General features: G+C 37.6%; 1 protein-coding gene across 1 annotated transcript in view; it reads right to left on the reverse strand.

Moving 5' to 3' along the window:
• Positions 1–19127, reverse strand: part of LOC145996279 (uncharacterized) — a 174456-nt gene that overhangs the window by 128809 nt on the left and 26520 nt on the right. The window contains exon 3 of the mRNA XM_083132706.1: positions 4874–5364. Coding sequence (XP_082988832.1) covers positions 4874–5262 — 389 coding nt within the window. The 5' untranslated portion in view covers positions 5263–5364. The remainder of the gene's footprint in view (positions 1–4873; positions 5365–19127) is intronic.

Genomic DNA, 19127 nt, shown 5'->3' on the forward strand with positions numbered 1-19127 from the left:
TTCAATAAATTAGAAAACCTTCATATTCACCCCAACTATTGTTAATTATATGGAACCTACGTATATTCCAACAGAAAGATGCATGGATGGTTCTCAGAAAAACTTAGTGACCCTCGCTTTACTTCAAATGGAATTCCTCAAGGTGCACCATAGAGTCCTTTATTATTTAATATTTACACTAATGAAATGCATGCCTTAGCTCTTTATCCATTCCAGATAGTACAATATGCACATGATTTTTGTTTTTATAACTACAGATGATGCAACCCAAGACGTAATAAAAATGCAGAAATTAATCATCAACCTACAAATTTCCGACATCCCAGTGACAGATACTCACAAATATTTAGGTGTGTATTTTGATAAATGCTTTACATGGAATACACTCATTATGCAATTTACAAATATTTAGATATTTTTAAATATACTCTGTAGTATGACAACAACTAAATGGTGTAGGCACCCAAAAATTTTACTTCTCTTTTATAAAAATGCTTTTCGTTCATTTCTGGGTTATGCAGCTTTTAGTTACCGGGAAGCAAGATCCAGTCTACTCGACAAAATAGACATATTACAAAGAAAAGCATTGCGAATTTCTTTAGGTCTCATGCAATCAAGCCCCAATGTAAGTGTTTATATGGAGAACAAAGAAACATGCTGAGACACAGGTGGATTCAATTAACAATAAAATTCCTCCTTAAATCTTGGGAAAATCATCCTCATCCATTTAATAAACTGTTTGAAATACAAAAACAATGGACTGAAGCCGATGTTATAAATCCACAAACAACCTCATATTTCCTTGTATACTGCCATTACTTAGACCCAGAATTTCGGTCCAAGCCTTTCACTCTCCTACATCCTTTGATTTATCAACTTGATATACCATTAACAGTGGCAAAGCGTGACATTTTTACGTAGTCATCGCAAGACTTGCCAAATGTCAGGAGGTGGGGGGAGGGGGGATATTTCTCCAGGATAAACACAAAGGTCATGCATTATGTTGTATGATTCATATTCTAGTATCTGAGTGATGATAATATCTGACAGTAATTAGCATGTGTAGATTATCTGAAGAAAACGAAAAATTTTTGAGTCTGTTTACCATATATTTTCGTCAGATGAGAAGTTACGAAAAATTGGGAGAGCAAATCCTATACAAAATACAAAATTTCAGATAACCTGAAAAATGGAAAAATTGTTAAACCTCTCTCCCCGAATTTCGTATTGCCTCCAAAATCCGGTCACAGAAAGCCTACTGTGGTTGTAAACATGGGGACTGAAAAAGGTATTTTATGACCAGACCTTCAAGAGCGGTAGAAACCAGCGGTCGAAGGACTTTGGATTCGCAGACCTGCTGTGATGACTTGGGCTGCCTGACACCATTGTAGTCAACAGGAAACATAGTGGAAAGGTTGGGCACGGGTGGTAGAACTGGGCTCCCATTTTGATGTGCTAAACTTAGCGAATCTCTTGCGTATTTCTATCTGTATCATGGCATCATTTGACTAATTTCGCACAAAGATGCGAATATTCTGACTCATTTTTACTTTTTCTCTAAAATATTTACAATGCAAAATTTTTATTACTTTGCTTCGTCTGACCATTAAAAACACAATGTACAATACACTTCAGAGATCTAGGACTACATGCATTGTACAGAGAAAAATGGCCAACACACGTAATTATATACACTGATGGTTCAAAGGATAACCAAGGGGTAGGATGCGCCTATTACATCCCAGAGAAAAAAAGTACAAGCAGTTTAGATTACCTATAGATTCATCAATTTTCACTGTGGAAAGTTAAGCATTATACTGAGCTGTACAAAGTAGAATATCCGATGGTTATTAAAAAAATCTTATCTTACAGATGCTTTGAATGTATTACAAGCTTTATCTACATCTTATCCTAAATTATGCCATGAGTTTATATTCAATATTCTAATAATTCAACAAGTTCAATTGGCTCGTAAAAGGAACATTGATATACAATTTAGTTATGTTAAAGCATATAATTATATATTAATTTGGGAAATGAACGAGTGGACATATATGCTAATATAGCCAGAGATTTACAACACATAAGTTTCAACAGATTATGGTACACAGATTTATTACCTTGAGTAAAAAACAAACTCATGAATCATTGGAAAGACTGGTGCAAGGAACAATTTATGGTAGTGGGTATTACTTATGTAGATGGATAGCATATTTTACAAATAAAAATCCATGGTTTAATTCATATAAAATTCCATGGCAAGTCATAGTTTATCTTTTACTTCAGATGTACTTTTATGTTTGATCACCTCCAAAGCTGGAGTTACTAACTTAAACGTGGGTGCTTGTTTAACTGAATTTAAGTGTAGGTACCTTTATCCCTTAAGCTTCTGATGTGACATGTGTGTCACATTTTGGTCAGGTAGCTAACTCTGGCATGTGACACACATGCCACATGGAACATTTTAGACTTTTGGAGCATACTGTACCTCAGGTAATGTTCAGAGATACAATATTTTGAGTGCTACATAAGTCTTCAGGGGGATTTTACATTTACCACAGAAAACAAGCATGGCTTTTACATTAGAAAATATTTCCTTCTACAAAAGTATCAGCAACAAGCATGGGCGTCCGGAAGTGGGGGGGCAAGGGGGGGCGTGGCCAACCCCTGGAAAATGAAAGTCAACCAAAAATTATGTATTTCACACATATAATTTCATTTTAGCCACAATTTATGTGTTAATTATTGTATGAACACCATAAATTCAAATGTATACATTTTTTTAGGGAACAACACTATTTTTTGGAAAAAATGTGTCTTGTTTACCCCCCCTGGAAAAAAATACCTTCCTTGCCCCTCCCTGGAAAAAATCCTGCGGACGTCCATGGCAACAAGTGCAAAATTCTTGACACAAGAATGGAACAAATACTCAGGCAATATGTAGGTATCATTTTGAACACTCGCATCCTGCCGTTGCACGTGTGAGGATCCGACAAATGTCAGTTTTTGTATAAAAAATGTGTATTTACACTCATTTTTTCTTCTTGGTAAATTAAAATTGTTTTTTCGACCATAGGCTTATAGCCTAGTCAGTACTGAAGAACACGTATAATTTGGCGCTCTAGCATTCATACAGTGCGTTTGAAAAGTCCCCACACTCATACTTTAAAAAAAAAAAGCTTCTAAGGCATTCATCTGAATTAGTTGTCAAGTCTGCCAGTAGTGATTGGTATGACCTTGAAGAACGAGTTTATGTTATGCTTAGAGCAGTGCCGCTGCTACAGTCCTCAGTGTGAGACGTACAATCACAGTTTGTCAACAATGCCTTTTAAGCACACCACCCATTGACTGAGATGCGGAGAAACACTGAGTAATGTGGCAACAGGACTTCTGTTGTCTGCTTCCACTGAAATTGAATGGTGTAATGCCCTCTACAGGGAAACGTGGGGAACAGAAGCACAAAATTTCCGTCCCAGAAGTCTGCAGGTTATCTTGAAGGTTATCGCCCACTGAGACGTCGGAAATGCATCAGTTGGGTTCTGCTTCCGTGTCTCTCCACGTCTCAGTGGGCATTAAGCTTTACGCACACAGAGCGAATCACATGTTGGAAGCATATTTTCAGTACGTCATATGAAAGATGTGTGGAGAAATGGAGATGTCTATTTGCTGATTCCGGCACCAGGTAAAACTGCAACGAAGGATTTTTTCAAATTTAGTTTCCATATTCTTTTTGTACATTTCATCGCACGGAAAGTTGTATGCCATCTTGTCAGTGTGTTACTGACCTCAGAGATTGCAGTATTCCTCACATTTAGTTTACAAATTATTTTTTGTGTATTAGTAGACATTAGTCAAACCTACTGAAGAATTCATCAGTATACTTTTGAAAAACTTCCGAAACTTCTTCAACACTCATTTCTTGCTAGTCAACAGTCCAGTTACCTCACCCATCTGAAGCAATCTCTGAAAGAAGGTGGTTATCTTGTAATCTGCGACTTTGCTGACAACTATTCATTCATTCTCCAGGATGCAGCCCAAGGTTTCCACTGGAACAATGCCCAGGCAACAGTTCACCCCTTCACAATCTATTTCCAAGATCCAACAATAAAAACATTGATGCATACATCTCTTGTCATCATTTCTGACTGCCTCACTCTTGACATGAATCTGAAAGGTGCATTTATTTTCGTTGATTTGACGTGGAATGACCCACGTACATACTTCCAGAATATGGTTGAACAGGTGCTTCTACTTGTGCTTAGTAAAAACCATGCATTTCATTGTGTGGTTCACAATGGTCTATATTTTACAAACTTGAATATCTGCATAAACAGCAAACCACACAGTTGTATTTTGTTTATACAAAAAACAGGCAAAATATCCAACACTGATGGGAATAAGTCCAAGTTTGTAAAAATTAATAGAAAAGTTACAAAAGCAAATATGTGCATATTAAACGCCATATAAAATTTTGATTAAGTATTATGATAAATTTCAAACTTTCATGTTAATAATTGGGTCTGAAACTTTTAAGCAATGTGAAGTAGAGCATGTAAATTCACAAAAAATTCCATCAAATGGCAGAAAATTTTAAAGAACTATAAATTTCAAACTAGAGTTGATATTCCTAAAATGAAAAAAATGGGTTAATATATTTATCCACAGGTATCACACACGAAATTTCATCCAAATCTGAGATGGTGGGGTGGATACCTGGATGATCTTGTATGGAATAACCCACTACCACTGCAGCATTGGTGGCAATATTCAATAAATTAATTGCATTGTAACTCGTACGTAATAAGGTCCAATTTTGAACTTTAGTACTGTCATGTTCGCTTTCAATCCTTGTACTAAAATTTCCTGCACCTACCTTTCTCCAGGATCTGTCCCTTGGCCTTCCACTTCTTCGGTGATCACTGCATTCTTCTTCCTGTCCTCGTCATCACTTAATACTAACGCATCATTGTCACTATCCTCAGCTGGCACTTTCTCCACAAATTGTTTACAGTCATACGGATAAAATCCTTCACTTTCACTAGGACCTTCCTCACTTGTGCCTTCAAAATGCATCAATTTTTCATCACTCTCACTTTCAATTTTAACAACTAAAGTTTCATCAATGTACTGACTGGATAAATTGATGTCAACATTAGGAGGATCTTCGAATGATTTGGTTTCAGTCTTGACACATGACTCGTCTGGAAGCCAAACATTCTCCAGAGATGATTGTTCACAAACTAATGAATCAGCACTTTCCATTTCAGACTTTATTGTTGTCACTTCTGGAAGAGGGAAACCCGTATCAGATACTGGAGCAGGCACAGTTTCTTCACTACCACGAGACAAGGATGCAGAATGCTTCTGAAATACAACCGTAAGGTACATAAATTTTATGATATTGCCTTTTCATATATAAAACAACCCTTCCCTCTTCCTACAGAAATAACTATCCTAATTGTGCAGCTTATACTGCAGGAGGTCTTAGAAAGGCCGCTTCGCAGGCTAACAGCAGACATCGCTCGCACACTGTTGCCGATACTCTCATGTCGTCTGTTCCTCAGCCGAACAAACAGGCCGAGGTAGCAACAGGCAGAGGTCACTCACCCTTCCAGAAGGGTGCAGCCAGCTAGCTGTGGCAACCAGGCTCGCTCATTCGCGGATCTGATTGGTTCTCGCAGACACACCCCGATATTGTCGTCTGCTGCAAGCCCGCGAAGCGATCTTTTTAAGGCCTCATGGAGTATAGAAGCCACCAACAAAGAAAGGCTGCTTCAGTGTTCCCAGGCACACCTCAACGGCGAATGAAGGATAACATTTATCCTCCATGACATAAGATTGCATCTGCACTGTTTATTTCTTTGCATTTGCTTGGTATGAAGGCTATTAGTCAGTACCATGACTCCTCAGTAATATTTTTTTCTACACCAGATGTTACAATGAACACACACACTGATGTAGAAGTTGATATTTTGTCTGCTAGAGTACGCCGTCATGCAGCACAATGTACTCTGGGAACCCATTCTCTACAGCAATTATGGGACTGAGTTACAAGGCTGCATGGGTTGTTTTTACAGAACGTGTAGTTGATTTCCGGAGTGAGTGATCTCAGGTGGAGTTTTCAGGCAACATCCCAGCTCCAATTATCACCAAACCTCTAATCAAAGAGGCTCTGGTGAATCTGGGGGAACGAGTACTGGCTGGAGTCTCATGCTGATCACTTCACCTTGACTATGGCTATAGCCTGACAAGTTAAGTCCCGATATGCACAGATCGCTGCGGAGCACTTCCTATTACGTCATCCTCCCCACCACTCTTCTACTCACTGGTCTGGCGTTGAGAGTACCAGTGGTACCAACTCAGCAAAATTAAGCTAAAACAAATATAACAAACAATTTTCACTGTTTAGCGTGACGGTGCATGCAGGCTTCTATAATATCAGTGGTTCGTTTTATTTAATCCGGCCTTTGAAAATGCGTGCGGTGTGCCGATCGTAAACTGTAGTATTACGCACAAGATAAAATCAAAGCTTCTGAAGCATGTTTTTTATTCTATAGCTGAATACATGGAAGCGACTTTTACATAAGACAAATGTACATAATGTAGTATAATCACATATTATTCTTGTAAAATTAAATGTCAAATGAAAGTGGATAATTAGTATCACCTAGAATTAGGCTGCAATGTTCTATATCTTCTCATGTTATATTTTTTTGTGATTTTGATAAGACCAGAGTAAGACTCAATTTTTTTTTACAATTTTTGGCTATATATTTTGTATTTGTAAAATCTATTAATGTAATATTGTATTGTAATGTAAGTATTGACATGTCCTATATTACCATGTACTGTAATTTGTACACACCGGTAGTCCTTGGACGCAAACAAACTAAACTAAACTAAACTAAACTAAGGTTTATAACGAAGAGAAACTACAGGGCGAATGACTTCATTTTCTGAATGTGACAACGAGCAGTGGCCAGTTTTTGTTTTTTTTAACTAGTGGGGTGGTGGTTCGTTTGTTTATCGTACAACAATCACTACGAGAATGCAATCTGATAACACGCTTGCCTGTGTTCTTTTCTAAAGCATTGAAATGTTCATGCTCTTTACTCTTGGCTGCAAGATTCTTACATTGAAAGAGATGGACTTATGGACGAGCGTGTAGATGAACTGATAATTAGACTTGGTGAAGCCGATTCAGACACGGACACAGATTCATTGGTAGACACAGACTCGGATGAGTGGGAGAGTGAAACTGAATAAGGAGAACTGGAAAACATTTAGAAGGTGAGCTCAGTTCTATCGTTTATATATTTTTCATTTTTCTATCGTTTTATTTCATACATTTCTTATGCTGGTAAGAAATATCTCTAATATAACTTCATTCATTTAAGGTTTGAAGGGAAAATATCAAAATGTATTTAGAATTTAGCGCAATCAATAGGTAGCGTAGGTGACGGGATACTAATTCATGCCTTTCCCATTCAAATTTCGTTGAAAATTCTCAGAGGTTTCAGCTCCCTCCAGTTTGCAACACTGCGAATGAACGTCGCCGCAGACAATGGAGTGGGGAAATGTGATGTGAGGTGCGCAAACAATGGATTGCAGCATCTTGTTTTTAAACTTGTCAAGTTATACCAATTAGGCAGCAGATGTTGCCTATAGTGGATGTCAGTGTAGGAACCGAGCACTTCGATGTTTCTAGAAATTTTGAGGGAGTGGCATTTCCACCCCTCGCAGGTCATAAACAGGCAGGGTTGGTGTCGCCATTGCATCCTAACAATGTTTCCAGCTTGTGTAGTTTGTGACCAGATTGACGAATGACCGCTTGTGTGGCAGTAAACTGCATATATGCAAACAGTTACAACCAGTCCCGAATCAGAGCCCAACACATGCTAAAATAAGTATAATGCTGGCATGATGCCTATGTAGATTATCATATCTCCGGGCAAGTAGTATTATTTGCAACAAATAACTTTTACCTTTATACTATTTAACTCCTTATCAAACTTTTCGATGAATCAAAAATTTACACAAGTAAATACCGTTTTGTCATTTTGAGGTAAATTAATTTTTGGGGGCTATTTTTGGTTCACGTGAATCTGCCTCACGCAATAAGTTTATTTTATTGGGTCAAGTACAATAGCCAACCATTGCAATAATTTTATTTTTTAATTTTGATTTGTTGTTTTAAATCCACTTTATGCACAGTAAAGCTAATCAGGACTGGACCCACAGTTTAAACTGGAATCCGAACCACTATGTGCCTTCACCCCTTGATTACAATGCGAGGACTCTACAACTGCGCCATCAAGGGGGCCCTACCAACCCTTGCAATAAGTCACTGGAAAACATACATGTGTGGTTACACAAGCAACGAAAGAATAATTATAATCTTGTGGTAAGGAGCCATTGTCATTTAACGAACATTGTTGAATTATTCCATCAGCATTATTGAAAATATAGTCCCATGCTGAACTTATCAACTTAAGAACGGCACATTGATTGCTTAATGAGGCATTTTCCTTGTGTTGCAAAGCAGGTTCAGTTTTTGGAGTATTACAATGTTTTACACAGTCCGTTCGAATAATTTTGTGAATATTGATGTTTTATCAGAGGGACCACCCATGGCTGTGAGCAGAGCGTTACGGGAGAGTGACCTGAGTGTTGCTTGAGCGTAGATGTGAATCAAGCCTTAACGTAACAAAAAACAAGAGAGCACTTAAAAAAAGTGATTAACAAAATGCCCACAACTTACCACTGGTAGCAACAATGAATCACGGAATCCGAAAATGACTTTATACCTGCCTCTACACATGACATGTCAAATTTCCTCAGAGTGACATGTGGTGACAGCAATATGCTGACTGTAGCCTTACTGAGTAGTGCACTCTTAAATAATGTTCAAATGAAAAGAACTAAATCTGTACATCAAAATTCAAATTGTATGTGGAAGAAATGCTGCAAAGTGTCACAAAGGACTTGTGCAGGCTTGTGGTGATGAAGCACTTCGATATCCAACATTGGTTCGCTACACTAATTTGCCAACACTGTGAAAGTTCTGACAAGCACCCAGCAACATTTAGGTGGTGCATCTTGTTGCCTACAACTACAAGGTCATTCTCCTTTGTCACTGTGAACAGTGGGTATTACAGTAACTTTCTGGATATGTCAGAAATGACAAAACTTCTTGGTAGACTTCCGATTGTGCTGCACCATAGCCCAAGGAATCATGGTGCAAATTTAGTGGGCCCACTGGTTGAGTAATGAGGTTCGGAAGTGCTAGAAGATCCACTACAGTGACATCAATGACATAGTGCACATCATAGGCTGGTACTTCAGTCATATATAGAAAAATTAGGGATGACTCGATATGAAATTTACCAATACCGATAACCAATACAAAGAATTTTATTTCCTAAACAGTATACAAGATATGGTTACATAGAACGATTATTATTTTTTTTTTTTATGTATACGGATAAAAGTAGTCAAGCTACTTTCGGAGGTATGTGCTTATGCCCTGGTACCTGAAAATTAACCCAGGGCGTCAGTTCCGTGAATTTTTTACGGATTCCCCCGCTTTTCTTTGATTCATCCTTGATTTCCATTATTTTTTTAATTACAATAATTCACTGTGACATTGGCAAGAATGTCCCAGTGTGAAGAACCAAATTTGTTCGGTTTTCCTGAACAAAGTTGGTTTCACATCATTCTACAAGGTAAGAAGATTAAGATAAAGGTTAGAAATAGTAGGAAGTAAATAAGTGTTAGTGTTTAACATTAATATTATTTATGATCACAGATACGAAATTACATAAGTGTGTAATTGGGTGGGTAATGTTTTCTTAGGATAAGTTTTATTGTGTGTCGTGTGCATTAGTGTTGATGGATGAGATGAGGAATGGACATTAACACGATTCTATGAATGTTAAGCAGGGTCTATGTTCTAGTATGTTATGTTTGAGATAGTGAGAGTATTATTGGCTTTGAGATGTACGTATTAATAGTAGGAAGAGATATGAAAGAATGAGTGGTACCTGATGCAAGGAGACTTGCGGGAGACCAGCAAGAGTTGGTCGGACTGGGATGAACATCGGTACGACGGTTGGTACCCGGGACATCATCAGGAAGGGAAGAAGTAGGGAGGGATTTCCTGGGAAGTATCGGGTACATTAGTACGTTCGGTAGTGGAAATATAGAGAATTGTCAAGAATCAGTGAGAGAAGTTTGCAGTGTGTTTAGTAACGAGAATAAAGAAGGGGGTGTAAGATTACAATTTAAGAAAGAAACGAAAAAGAAGAATCTTGGTTAAATTCGGTTGGTTCCTAGGTCGAGTCCTTGCAGTGTTATCCTTTGCCTTTCTCCGGGGAGACGTAACCTTTTTTCGTTTTGGCGTATCACTGTCTTCTGTATTAGTGTCTCCTTCTTGATGTTCCTGTGGGAGGTTCTGCTTCATTATCCTCTTGGTGATCTTAGTCCTAAGGAGGGATGTCCTGTTGTTGAGTTTGTCGAAGGTGGATTCTTTGTGATCTTCTGGGGGGTATATTACATTCCGGAGGTAGGGGTTGAATGGGGAGGTGAGTGATGCCGGATTTGAAGAGGGAATGTTCCTCTTTCGACACCAGGTTTGTTAAGTCGTTTAGTGACGTAAAGTGCTCGGGATTTCTTATTAACTGGTATGTGTTGAAGTTTGGTAGCTTTTGTCTTAAATCTTCGATTTGTTTGTTTGATGTCTGGCAAAAGAAGGCTTTATGTTCCGGTGTGTCCGTCTCGGTTTTACATTTCAGGCATTTATCAGTCTGTCTGAGGTTGTGCTTATTTAGGTGTTGACCGTAGGGACCGTGTCCCGTTAGGAAATGTATGAGACCTCTCGTGGGATGGAAATGGTCCATCGAAAGTCGTTCTTTTATGTTTGGAAGGAAGCTGTGAAGTCTCCTTCCTTGCGTAGCTTGTGTCCATTCCTGTTGCCAGACGCTAAACAAGTGGTTGTAAATTTCTGGTACCGTGGCAGGGCGTATTCCAATTAGTTTATAGATTTCGTCCTCTTGTCCATTTCTAAAGTAATACTTTGATGCTCTAGTTTTAATAACGATTTCAATAGGCTGTAGGCCCGCAATCATGAGAAGAGCCAGGGTTGAGGTTGTTCTGAATGCACCCGTTAGGCGAAGTATCACTTTGCGTTGTGAAGATCTCAATCTGTTTTTAATGTACTGTTTACTGGTTTCCATGGCCCACAGGGGCGAGCCATAGGAAATAATAGAATTATATATGGTAATGAGATATGTTTTTATGTGTGATAGTGGAAGGTTGTAGTTTGCTGAACTCAATGTGGCTAGACTGTTTATAGTTGTTTCGGCCTGGGTTGTTGCCAGGGCTATGTGTCTGTTAAAAAACATCTTCTCTTGAAGAGTAATGCCAAGGTATTTAGCTTCTCTTACTCTTTTTAAATTTCTTTCTCTGAGTTTGATTTGAGGGTTTCTTTGTAACTTCCCCTTAAGGATAATATAATGAGTCTTTTCCGAAGCTATTTTGAGTTTAGCATGATCACACCAATTGGATAGTATATTGATTGCAGTGGATGCTTTATCTTCGATTTCCCTTCTTGAGTTACCGGAAGTGAGCATGATAATGTCATCCGCATAAGCTATGATCTGGTCTATGTCTGGATGGTCTTGTAGTTTCATAAGCGCAGGCTCCAAGTTAGTATTCCAAAGCTCGGGTCCCAGAATGGAACCCTGAGGACAACCTTTTGACGTGATCTTACTCATTTGTAGATCCGGATATTTGATGCTAATTTTTCTGTTAGAGAAATAACTTTTCAGAAGTAGGAAGAGTGTACCTGGGCAGTTCATATTTTTAAGTGTTTGAAAAAGGCTGGGCCACCACAAGTTGTCAAATGCCCCGGCGATGTCCACCATGATTCCAACCATGTACTTGTTTGGAGTGTTTTGTGTTGTAGACGATAGCAGGCGTAATGCATCGTCAGTGCATTTACCTTTCGTGAACCCAAATTGTATCCCTGATATGGGTTTGAGCAGGCGAAATTCTTTGAGTCTTTTTAGGATAAGTTTCTCGAAGAGTTTTCCCAAAACGTTGAGAAGGCATATTGGTCTGTATGAATTGACCCTGGTTTCATCTTTATTTGGATGTTTCTTGATGATTATTAAGTTTGCTTCCTTCCAGGTTTCTGGGAATATCTTCTGAACAAGGCACTCATTAAATAGTTGAGTAATGTAAGGCGTAAGTACTGGGGTGATTTCTTGTATTATTTCCACAGGAATTCCGTCTGGTCCCGGGGACTTCTTCATTTTCATGCTGCTTATTTCGTTTTCTACTTCCTGGGTAGTGAAAGGTAATATTGGTGATTCTGGATATGGCTGGTGATAGATTTTTCTTGTATCCTTATTTTCCTCACTGTCGTTTTCAGGTTTGTCGTCTGGTATGAGATTCTTTATTAAGAAGTTGATGGTTTCTTCCAAGTCCTTTGTCATATTCGTGTTGTTCTCGTCATTAATTAAGGTGGAAATGGTTTGGTTTGGTATAAACCATATATAACCAATGTTCGACTGATCCCATATAAAATTCTAAATGATCCTTGAAGAATCTAAATACTTCATTCATCTCCTTAACCTTTTGCTGCCCAAGGCCTTTTTCAGAAGTAAGCCTCGGTTGCCCAAGCCGATTTTGAGCAAAATGCAGAGTTTCAATTAAATGAATGTAGATCGGAAGCTAATTGCCCTAGAGAGATGAGTGATATACCGTTGTACGCGGAATGAACCAGAGATTCAGACTATATGAAATTTTTGCAAATTCGGCGTATATGTGGCGGGGGGGAGGGGGCTAACTCTCAAAATTCCAAAATTTCGGGAAAAAAATTTTGTTCCCCCCTCCCTCCCCTCAAGCAAAAAGTACATGACAGTGTCGACATGCACATGGAAATGATCGCTAACATGTAAGGAACACAAAAATATTTGCATTATTATCATATGACCAATGTAACTTGAGTTATACCCCCAAAAGGAATTGTCGGCACGCCACTGATTCAAGCTTCAAAATGCAGCGGTACCTTGAAATGACTATAGCTCAGAAACTAAATGCCCTGGAGATATGAAAGATATACCGTTGTACGCAGAATGAATCACAGATTTAGACGATATATAATTTATACACAGTCGGCGCATATATGGAGGGGGAAAGGGGGGGAAATCCCCTGAAAATACTTTTTTTAAAAAAATGGGGTTTCGGCCCCTGCCCCCGAAAAAAAGGACATGAAAAGTTCAAAATGCACATAGAAATTATCGCTGGCATGTAAGGAACAGAAAAATATTTGCATCATTGTCGTATGACCAATGTAACTTGAGTTGTAACCCCAAAAGGAATGGTCGGGACGCCACTGATTCAAGCTTCAAAATGCAGTGATACATTGAAATCACTATAGCTCAGAAACTAAATGCCCTAGAGATATGAAAGATATACCGTTGTACGCAGAATGAATCACAGATTTAGACGATATATAATTTATACACATTCGGCGTATATATGGAGGGGGAAAGGGGGAAATCCCCTCAAAATACTTTTCTTTAAAAAAATGGTGTTTCCCCCGCCCCACCCGAAAAAAATGCCAATATGCACAAAATGCAAAATTTATGCAAATTTGGTGTGTATATATGGAGGGGGAAGGGAGAAAGCCCCCAAAAATTATTTAAAAAAATTGTCACTTCACCCAAAAAATGTCCTCGCACTTGGGCACAAAACGACACCTACGCACAACATTCACGGACGAAAAGCTAGAACGTAGTGACAAATGAGCGTCAATTCTTGCAGCTGCTTGAAATTCTATTTTTAGACAATGCTGGGTAACCCCTGTTTCCACTTGTGGACACTTGTGCTAAAAAAACAAAGGTTTCCTTCAGCGTGCTTCGAAATTCCATTCTCACAAAGCAGATTCAACAACCAGTCTCCCCCCCTCCCCCCACCCATTGCTTCGCCCTCTCGAAAAACTTTCATTTTGACATTGGATACTGATAAACAAGCTTCCTTCGAATGCACTTAGCTGGAGGGAGTGAAAAGCATTGCTTTAGAACAACAAAGCCGGTCTTCCTGTGTCGGCAAAAAATTGACCTTGAAAAGAGACGCAAAAGAGAAGTCCCTTTTCCCGCCTTTCCCCCTCCATTTTCATGAAGACAAAAAAAATGCAAAAAACCATTTCTGTTAAATACATGTGTTAGGAACAATATAAAAAAATAAAATCGAAATTCTAGTCAAAAATAGAAAAGTTATAACGTAAAAACTACGACCTTGACACAGCGTCTCGATCGAGATGCTTGGTCCCGTGAGGGTTACTTTTGGGTATCTCGATCGAGACGCTTGGGCAGCAAAAGGTTAATAAGTGTGTGTTACCACACGACTGCAATCCAAAAGAAGCTGCATATTTAGAGATTTACTTTCAACAAAAGTATGGAGATTGTATGTTTATATCCCATAAAAACTATAACAAAATGGCAGAATATTGCAATACATTATTAGATATTTATAGATACATTGGATGCAGTAAAATTATCAGTAATTTTATCGATAAACCGATATGCCAATATTGGCCAATACCAATAGTGTACCAATTAATCTGTCCCATCCCTACAAAAAATGTTTGTGCTGACAGCATGAGATTATTGCCAGAACTTTTGGCAATATGTGCTACATTTGGCCAAAGACTATGCAGTAATTTCATCCTCCACAATAATATAAGTAGTCAGTTATGAGCATGTAATAACTTTCTTTAAAATGATCCTCACATATTTCACAATAGACAACTTTCTCTGGCACTGTGCAGAAATCTCAATAAAAATGGCTAGTCGAAAATACATTTGCAGGTTCAAAAACATCCATTAAATAAGTGATTGATCTGATTTATTTTACTTCACTTTCCTGTGGCTCATTGCGAAGATGGGGATGAATGATGATATGATGACATTGATGCCTAGGCCTAGGCCGATGTGCTAACCACTCTGCCACGGGGGCCAGCTATTCAAATAATAGATGTGTTAAAAGGATAAGAAAGAGCATGGGCTGGTTGACACATTCATTGGTTAATAACTTCTGTGGTTCATTGTGTACTCCTTCAGCGTTACACAAATGGTGGCCACAGGAGGATCCTTTTCACGGACAAAAAAATCTTCATGATTGAAGTGTCTTACAATTGTCAAAACGACCGTGTTTATGCCTCGACATCCCAGGAAGCTCGTGAAAACACACCACGGATCCTCAGAGGCCATCATCCTGCGTCAGTGATGGTTTGGGAGTGGGTTTTGTACGATGGCACAACAAATGACCTCCACTTTTGTGAACATGGTGTGAAAACATCTGCAAAAATGTACGAAGCCACAGTGTTGGAGCCACTTGTGAAATCGTTGACCCACACCATGTTCAACAATCAGCTGTGGAGCTTCCAGCAGGACTCCGCACCGACCAACAAGGCAAAGACCACACAGGAGTGGCTTCAGAGGAATGTGCCTGATTTCATTGCTCTAGCTGATTGGCCCTCCACCAGCCCCGACCTCAGCCCATTGGACTACAGGTTGTGGTCCGTTTTGGTGGGCATGGTCTGTAGGAAGAGACATCCAAACCTTGCAAGTCTGAAGCGTTCTCTTGTAAGACAGTGGTGGACTTTACCCTCGAGACCATACATGCTGTGATTGATGACTGTCCTCGGAAACTTCGGGCCTGTGTGAAGGCCAGAGGTGGCCATTTTGAACAGTGATTGGTGCTCTGTGTTGACAAGACTTGTACCTTTGTAACATTCAAATATTAATACTTTAGCTTGCTTACTGTGCCTGTAGTTCATTACTAACTTTGTAAAAGAATTTATGATATGACTAGGTATATTTCATTCTGAATGTAATTTCAAATACTTTACAATGATGTCCATGTTGCGTACAAAAATGAATGAATGAAAGATTTGATTTATTTTACTTCAGGTTTCTGCCACTTTTGGTTAATTGCAAAGATGAGGATGAATGGTGATACGATGAAGTGGATGAAGAACATCGCAAATACACATGGACAACACAACACAATTCCTACAGAGGATTATACAGGAGTAGATAGCAAAATGTGGCTTCGAGCGCACCTAAATTTAAGGGGCAACTTTTCACTCAAAATCATAAAAAAATGAGAGAAAAATTAAAAAAATTATTAAAATTTAATAACAAAACATTAAAAACATCATCCCTTAATTTATTTTTGAGCATTTTTTTCATGTTTTTTTTAAATCAATAATTAAAATTTAAGGGGCAGTTTTTTATCTCAAAAACATAAAAAATTTAGAAATTTTAATAACAAAACATAAAAAAATCATCCCTTAATACATTTTTTCTAAAAATATAGCCCCTTAATAATAATTTTATGCATCCATATTTTCCAGCGCAAATCGATTAAGGGGCAACTTTTTACTCCAAAACTAACAAAAATCAATGTTTTAATCACAAATTTTAGCACATTTAACTAAAAATAATACCCCTTAAACTTATAAAAAACATGAGTGCAAATCGTTTAAGGGGTACTTTTTCCTAAAAAAACAACCTAACTACAATGTTTTAAACACAAAATGAAGCACAGTTTTTAGAAAAACACACCCCTTAATTCACCAATTTATTCCTGGCGCATCTCCAGTTAAGGACTAACAAAAATACAAAAGCTTCTTATGAGGCTTAGCACGAAGTGCACATACCATACCCACCAAAATTTAATATATTTTGCTAATAATAATGCAAAAAACAGCATCACTTTAAATTCCTAAAAAACATTAGCGCACTTTATGGGCTAGCACGAAGTGGGTCAGCAAGCAGACGACCGAAGGTCTTGAACACAGGCCAACTTCGCTGCGATTAAGGGCTAACTTTTTAACCTAAAACAACAAAAAATACCAAAGAATACAGAGTATTATTTTCTTGTTTAAATAAAATGCCTATATAATAGCCCATTTTTTATAAAAAAAGAGCCCCTTAAACTACTTTTTACCATCATATTTTTCCAGCATAAATTTAATTTAAATCGCTAGGATAAAAATTTTGACAAAAACACCCAAATTTTATTCTGGTGGTTCCTTTGGACAAAGCAGTTTCTACACTAGCGGTTCTTGCATACTATCGAGCACTCCGTCGACACAGTTGGACCATAAGCACTTCTAGAATTATGTGCAACAATTTTAAAAATTAATTAAAATAGCAAAAAAAAAACAATTATTATAAAAAATAGCACCCTGTAACACTAGACAGTATTATGAGCACACAATAATCAATATTAAAAATTTTAAGATGAAATAGTTACACAACTAATTTTGTCCCACATATAGTTTCATTTTTATTTGATATCATATACTTACCAAAAATTTACTTTATATCCATGACTTCTTGGGAAGAATCGGTAGTAATGTCCTGCAGTGATAATATCTTAGCCTTGTTTTCTTTTAACTTTATTAACACATCTCTCAACTCAACAGTTTTGTTTTTGATTATTTTTTTTTAAATTTCGATTTTTTATCCCCAACTTTCGGTTTTCCGTTTTTAGCTTTCCAATTTCAGTGTCTCTAGCAGATACATCATAGTTAAAGGTGGTTGAGGAAATGAATTTTAAAACCTCCTTGTTTGCCTCTTCATTAATTCGGCTGGTAGATTGTTGCTGATCCATGAAGATTTAAGTTAAAAAGCGTAGTGATACTTAAAGCGATAACATACCAACACACTTTATAAACCGTGTCAATACTGTGTGTAGTGCGTGGTGATTAGGTGTGTACAAAATAATTTCTCAAAAATGTTTTTCCACTTTTTGTGGTCGCTATGAATCACAAGGAAAGTTGTTATCAGCAGGATGCATTACTACCACTCCCAGCTGATAAAGATAAATGTAAACAAGAGTGCTGAATGACTGACTCACCTCTGTGAGCAAATCTTTTTTTAAACAAGGAAAATGTAACTAACCCGTGAATAAAACTGTATAATTTATACCTTCCTTACCTTGTGAAATAAAATGCTGTTCTTCGCATTATTTAAATATTTATTTTTAACCTAAAAAAGCAACCTTTCTGTCAGCGTAAACAAGGAGGCAGCCATCTTCATCAAGCATAGTTGCCAACTGTCAAAACGAAATAACGTAAAAACGACTTTACCTAAATCGAACGTAAAAACGATTGTTTAAAAACATTGAGAAATTCGTTATTAAAATCAGTTGTGAATACTGTCAAGCTGTATCTAAATCACAGCATCTCCATTGTGGAACACGAAATAAAATCCGAAATCGCCAAGTTCTCAACAAAATACTGTTTCACGTATCTTTCTTTACTTTCGAATTGAACTACATAATTTTACTATTTAATTAAGTTGCGGGCTGAAAATTTTGAGCTGTTTTCTCTTCCTAGTCAACGATATTTCAATAAAGATTGCAACACTTCTTCTCAATGGATAAATCAAAGCAGTAGGTATCCTATACTACACATGAAATAAAAGCAGGATTATAATCTACTTTTTTATTTTACTCCATTTATAATCAAAGTAAATAAATTTACACGTATTTTAACAATTTTTCTTATAGTACTTGTTTTACCTAACAGATATAATTATAATTAACATTATTTTTAACAAAAATAAACAATTAATGGGGAGAAATAACAAAGAAGCTGGGTTGCATGAAATAGAAGATACAGAAAAGACAAAATGGTAGGCCTAAATGTTCTATTATTTGTGATGTAAATTCTTCTTGCTGGTATCCATAAGAAATACAAATGAAATTAACACATAAGATTATATTCTGACTTAATGTCTATCCCAAAAAATGAGGATGGTTTTCCCTCAACCAATCCTAATCTATCGTGATCCTTCATCATAATTATTGGTAGTGAGCAGACGTTCGAATCGATACGTTCCAGAAATGTAGAGGCTGCCTCCTCCAAAGAGATGAACCAATCGGGCTGTATGCCATCAAATAATATCAGCTCAGTGTTCCTTCCAGTTTCCAACGGCTGTGAACGCCTGAAGTCAAATCGTGCCTCATTGGTGGTCCTCAAAGTCCAAGGACTTGAAAAATTAAAATCATTGAAAAGTATGCGGGCAATATGATGGGAAAATTCA

This window comes from Lepisma saccharinum, chromosome 12 (assembly GCF_977018435.1).
Source record: "Lepisma saccharinum chromosome 12, izLepSacc3.1, whole genome shotgun sequence".
NCBI lineage: Eukaryota > Metazoa > Arthropoda > Insecta > Zygentoma > Lepismatidae > Lepisma > Lepisma saccharinum.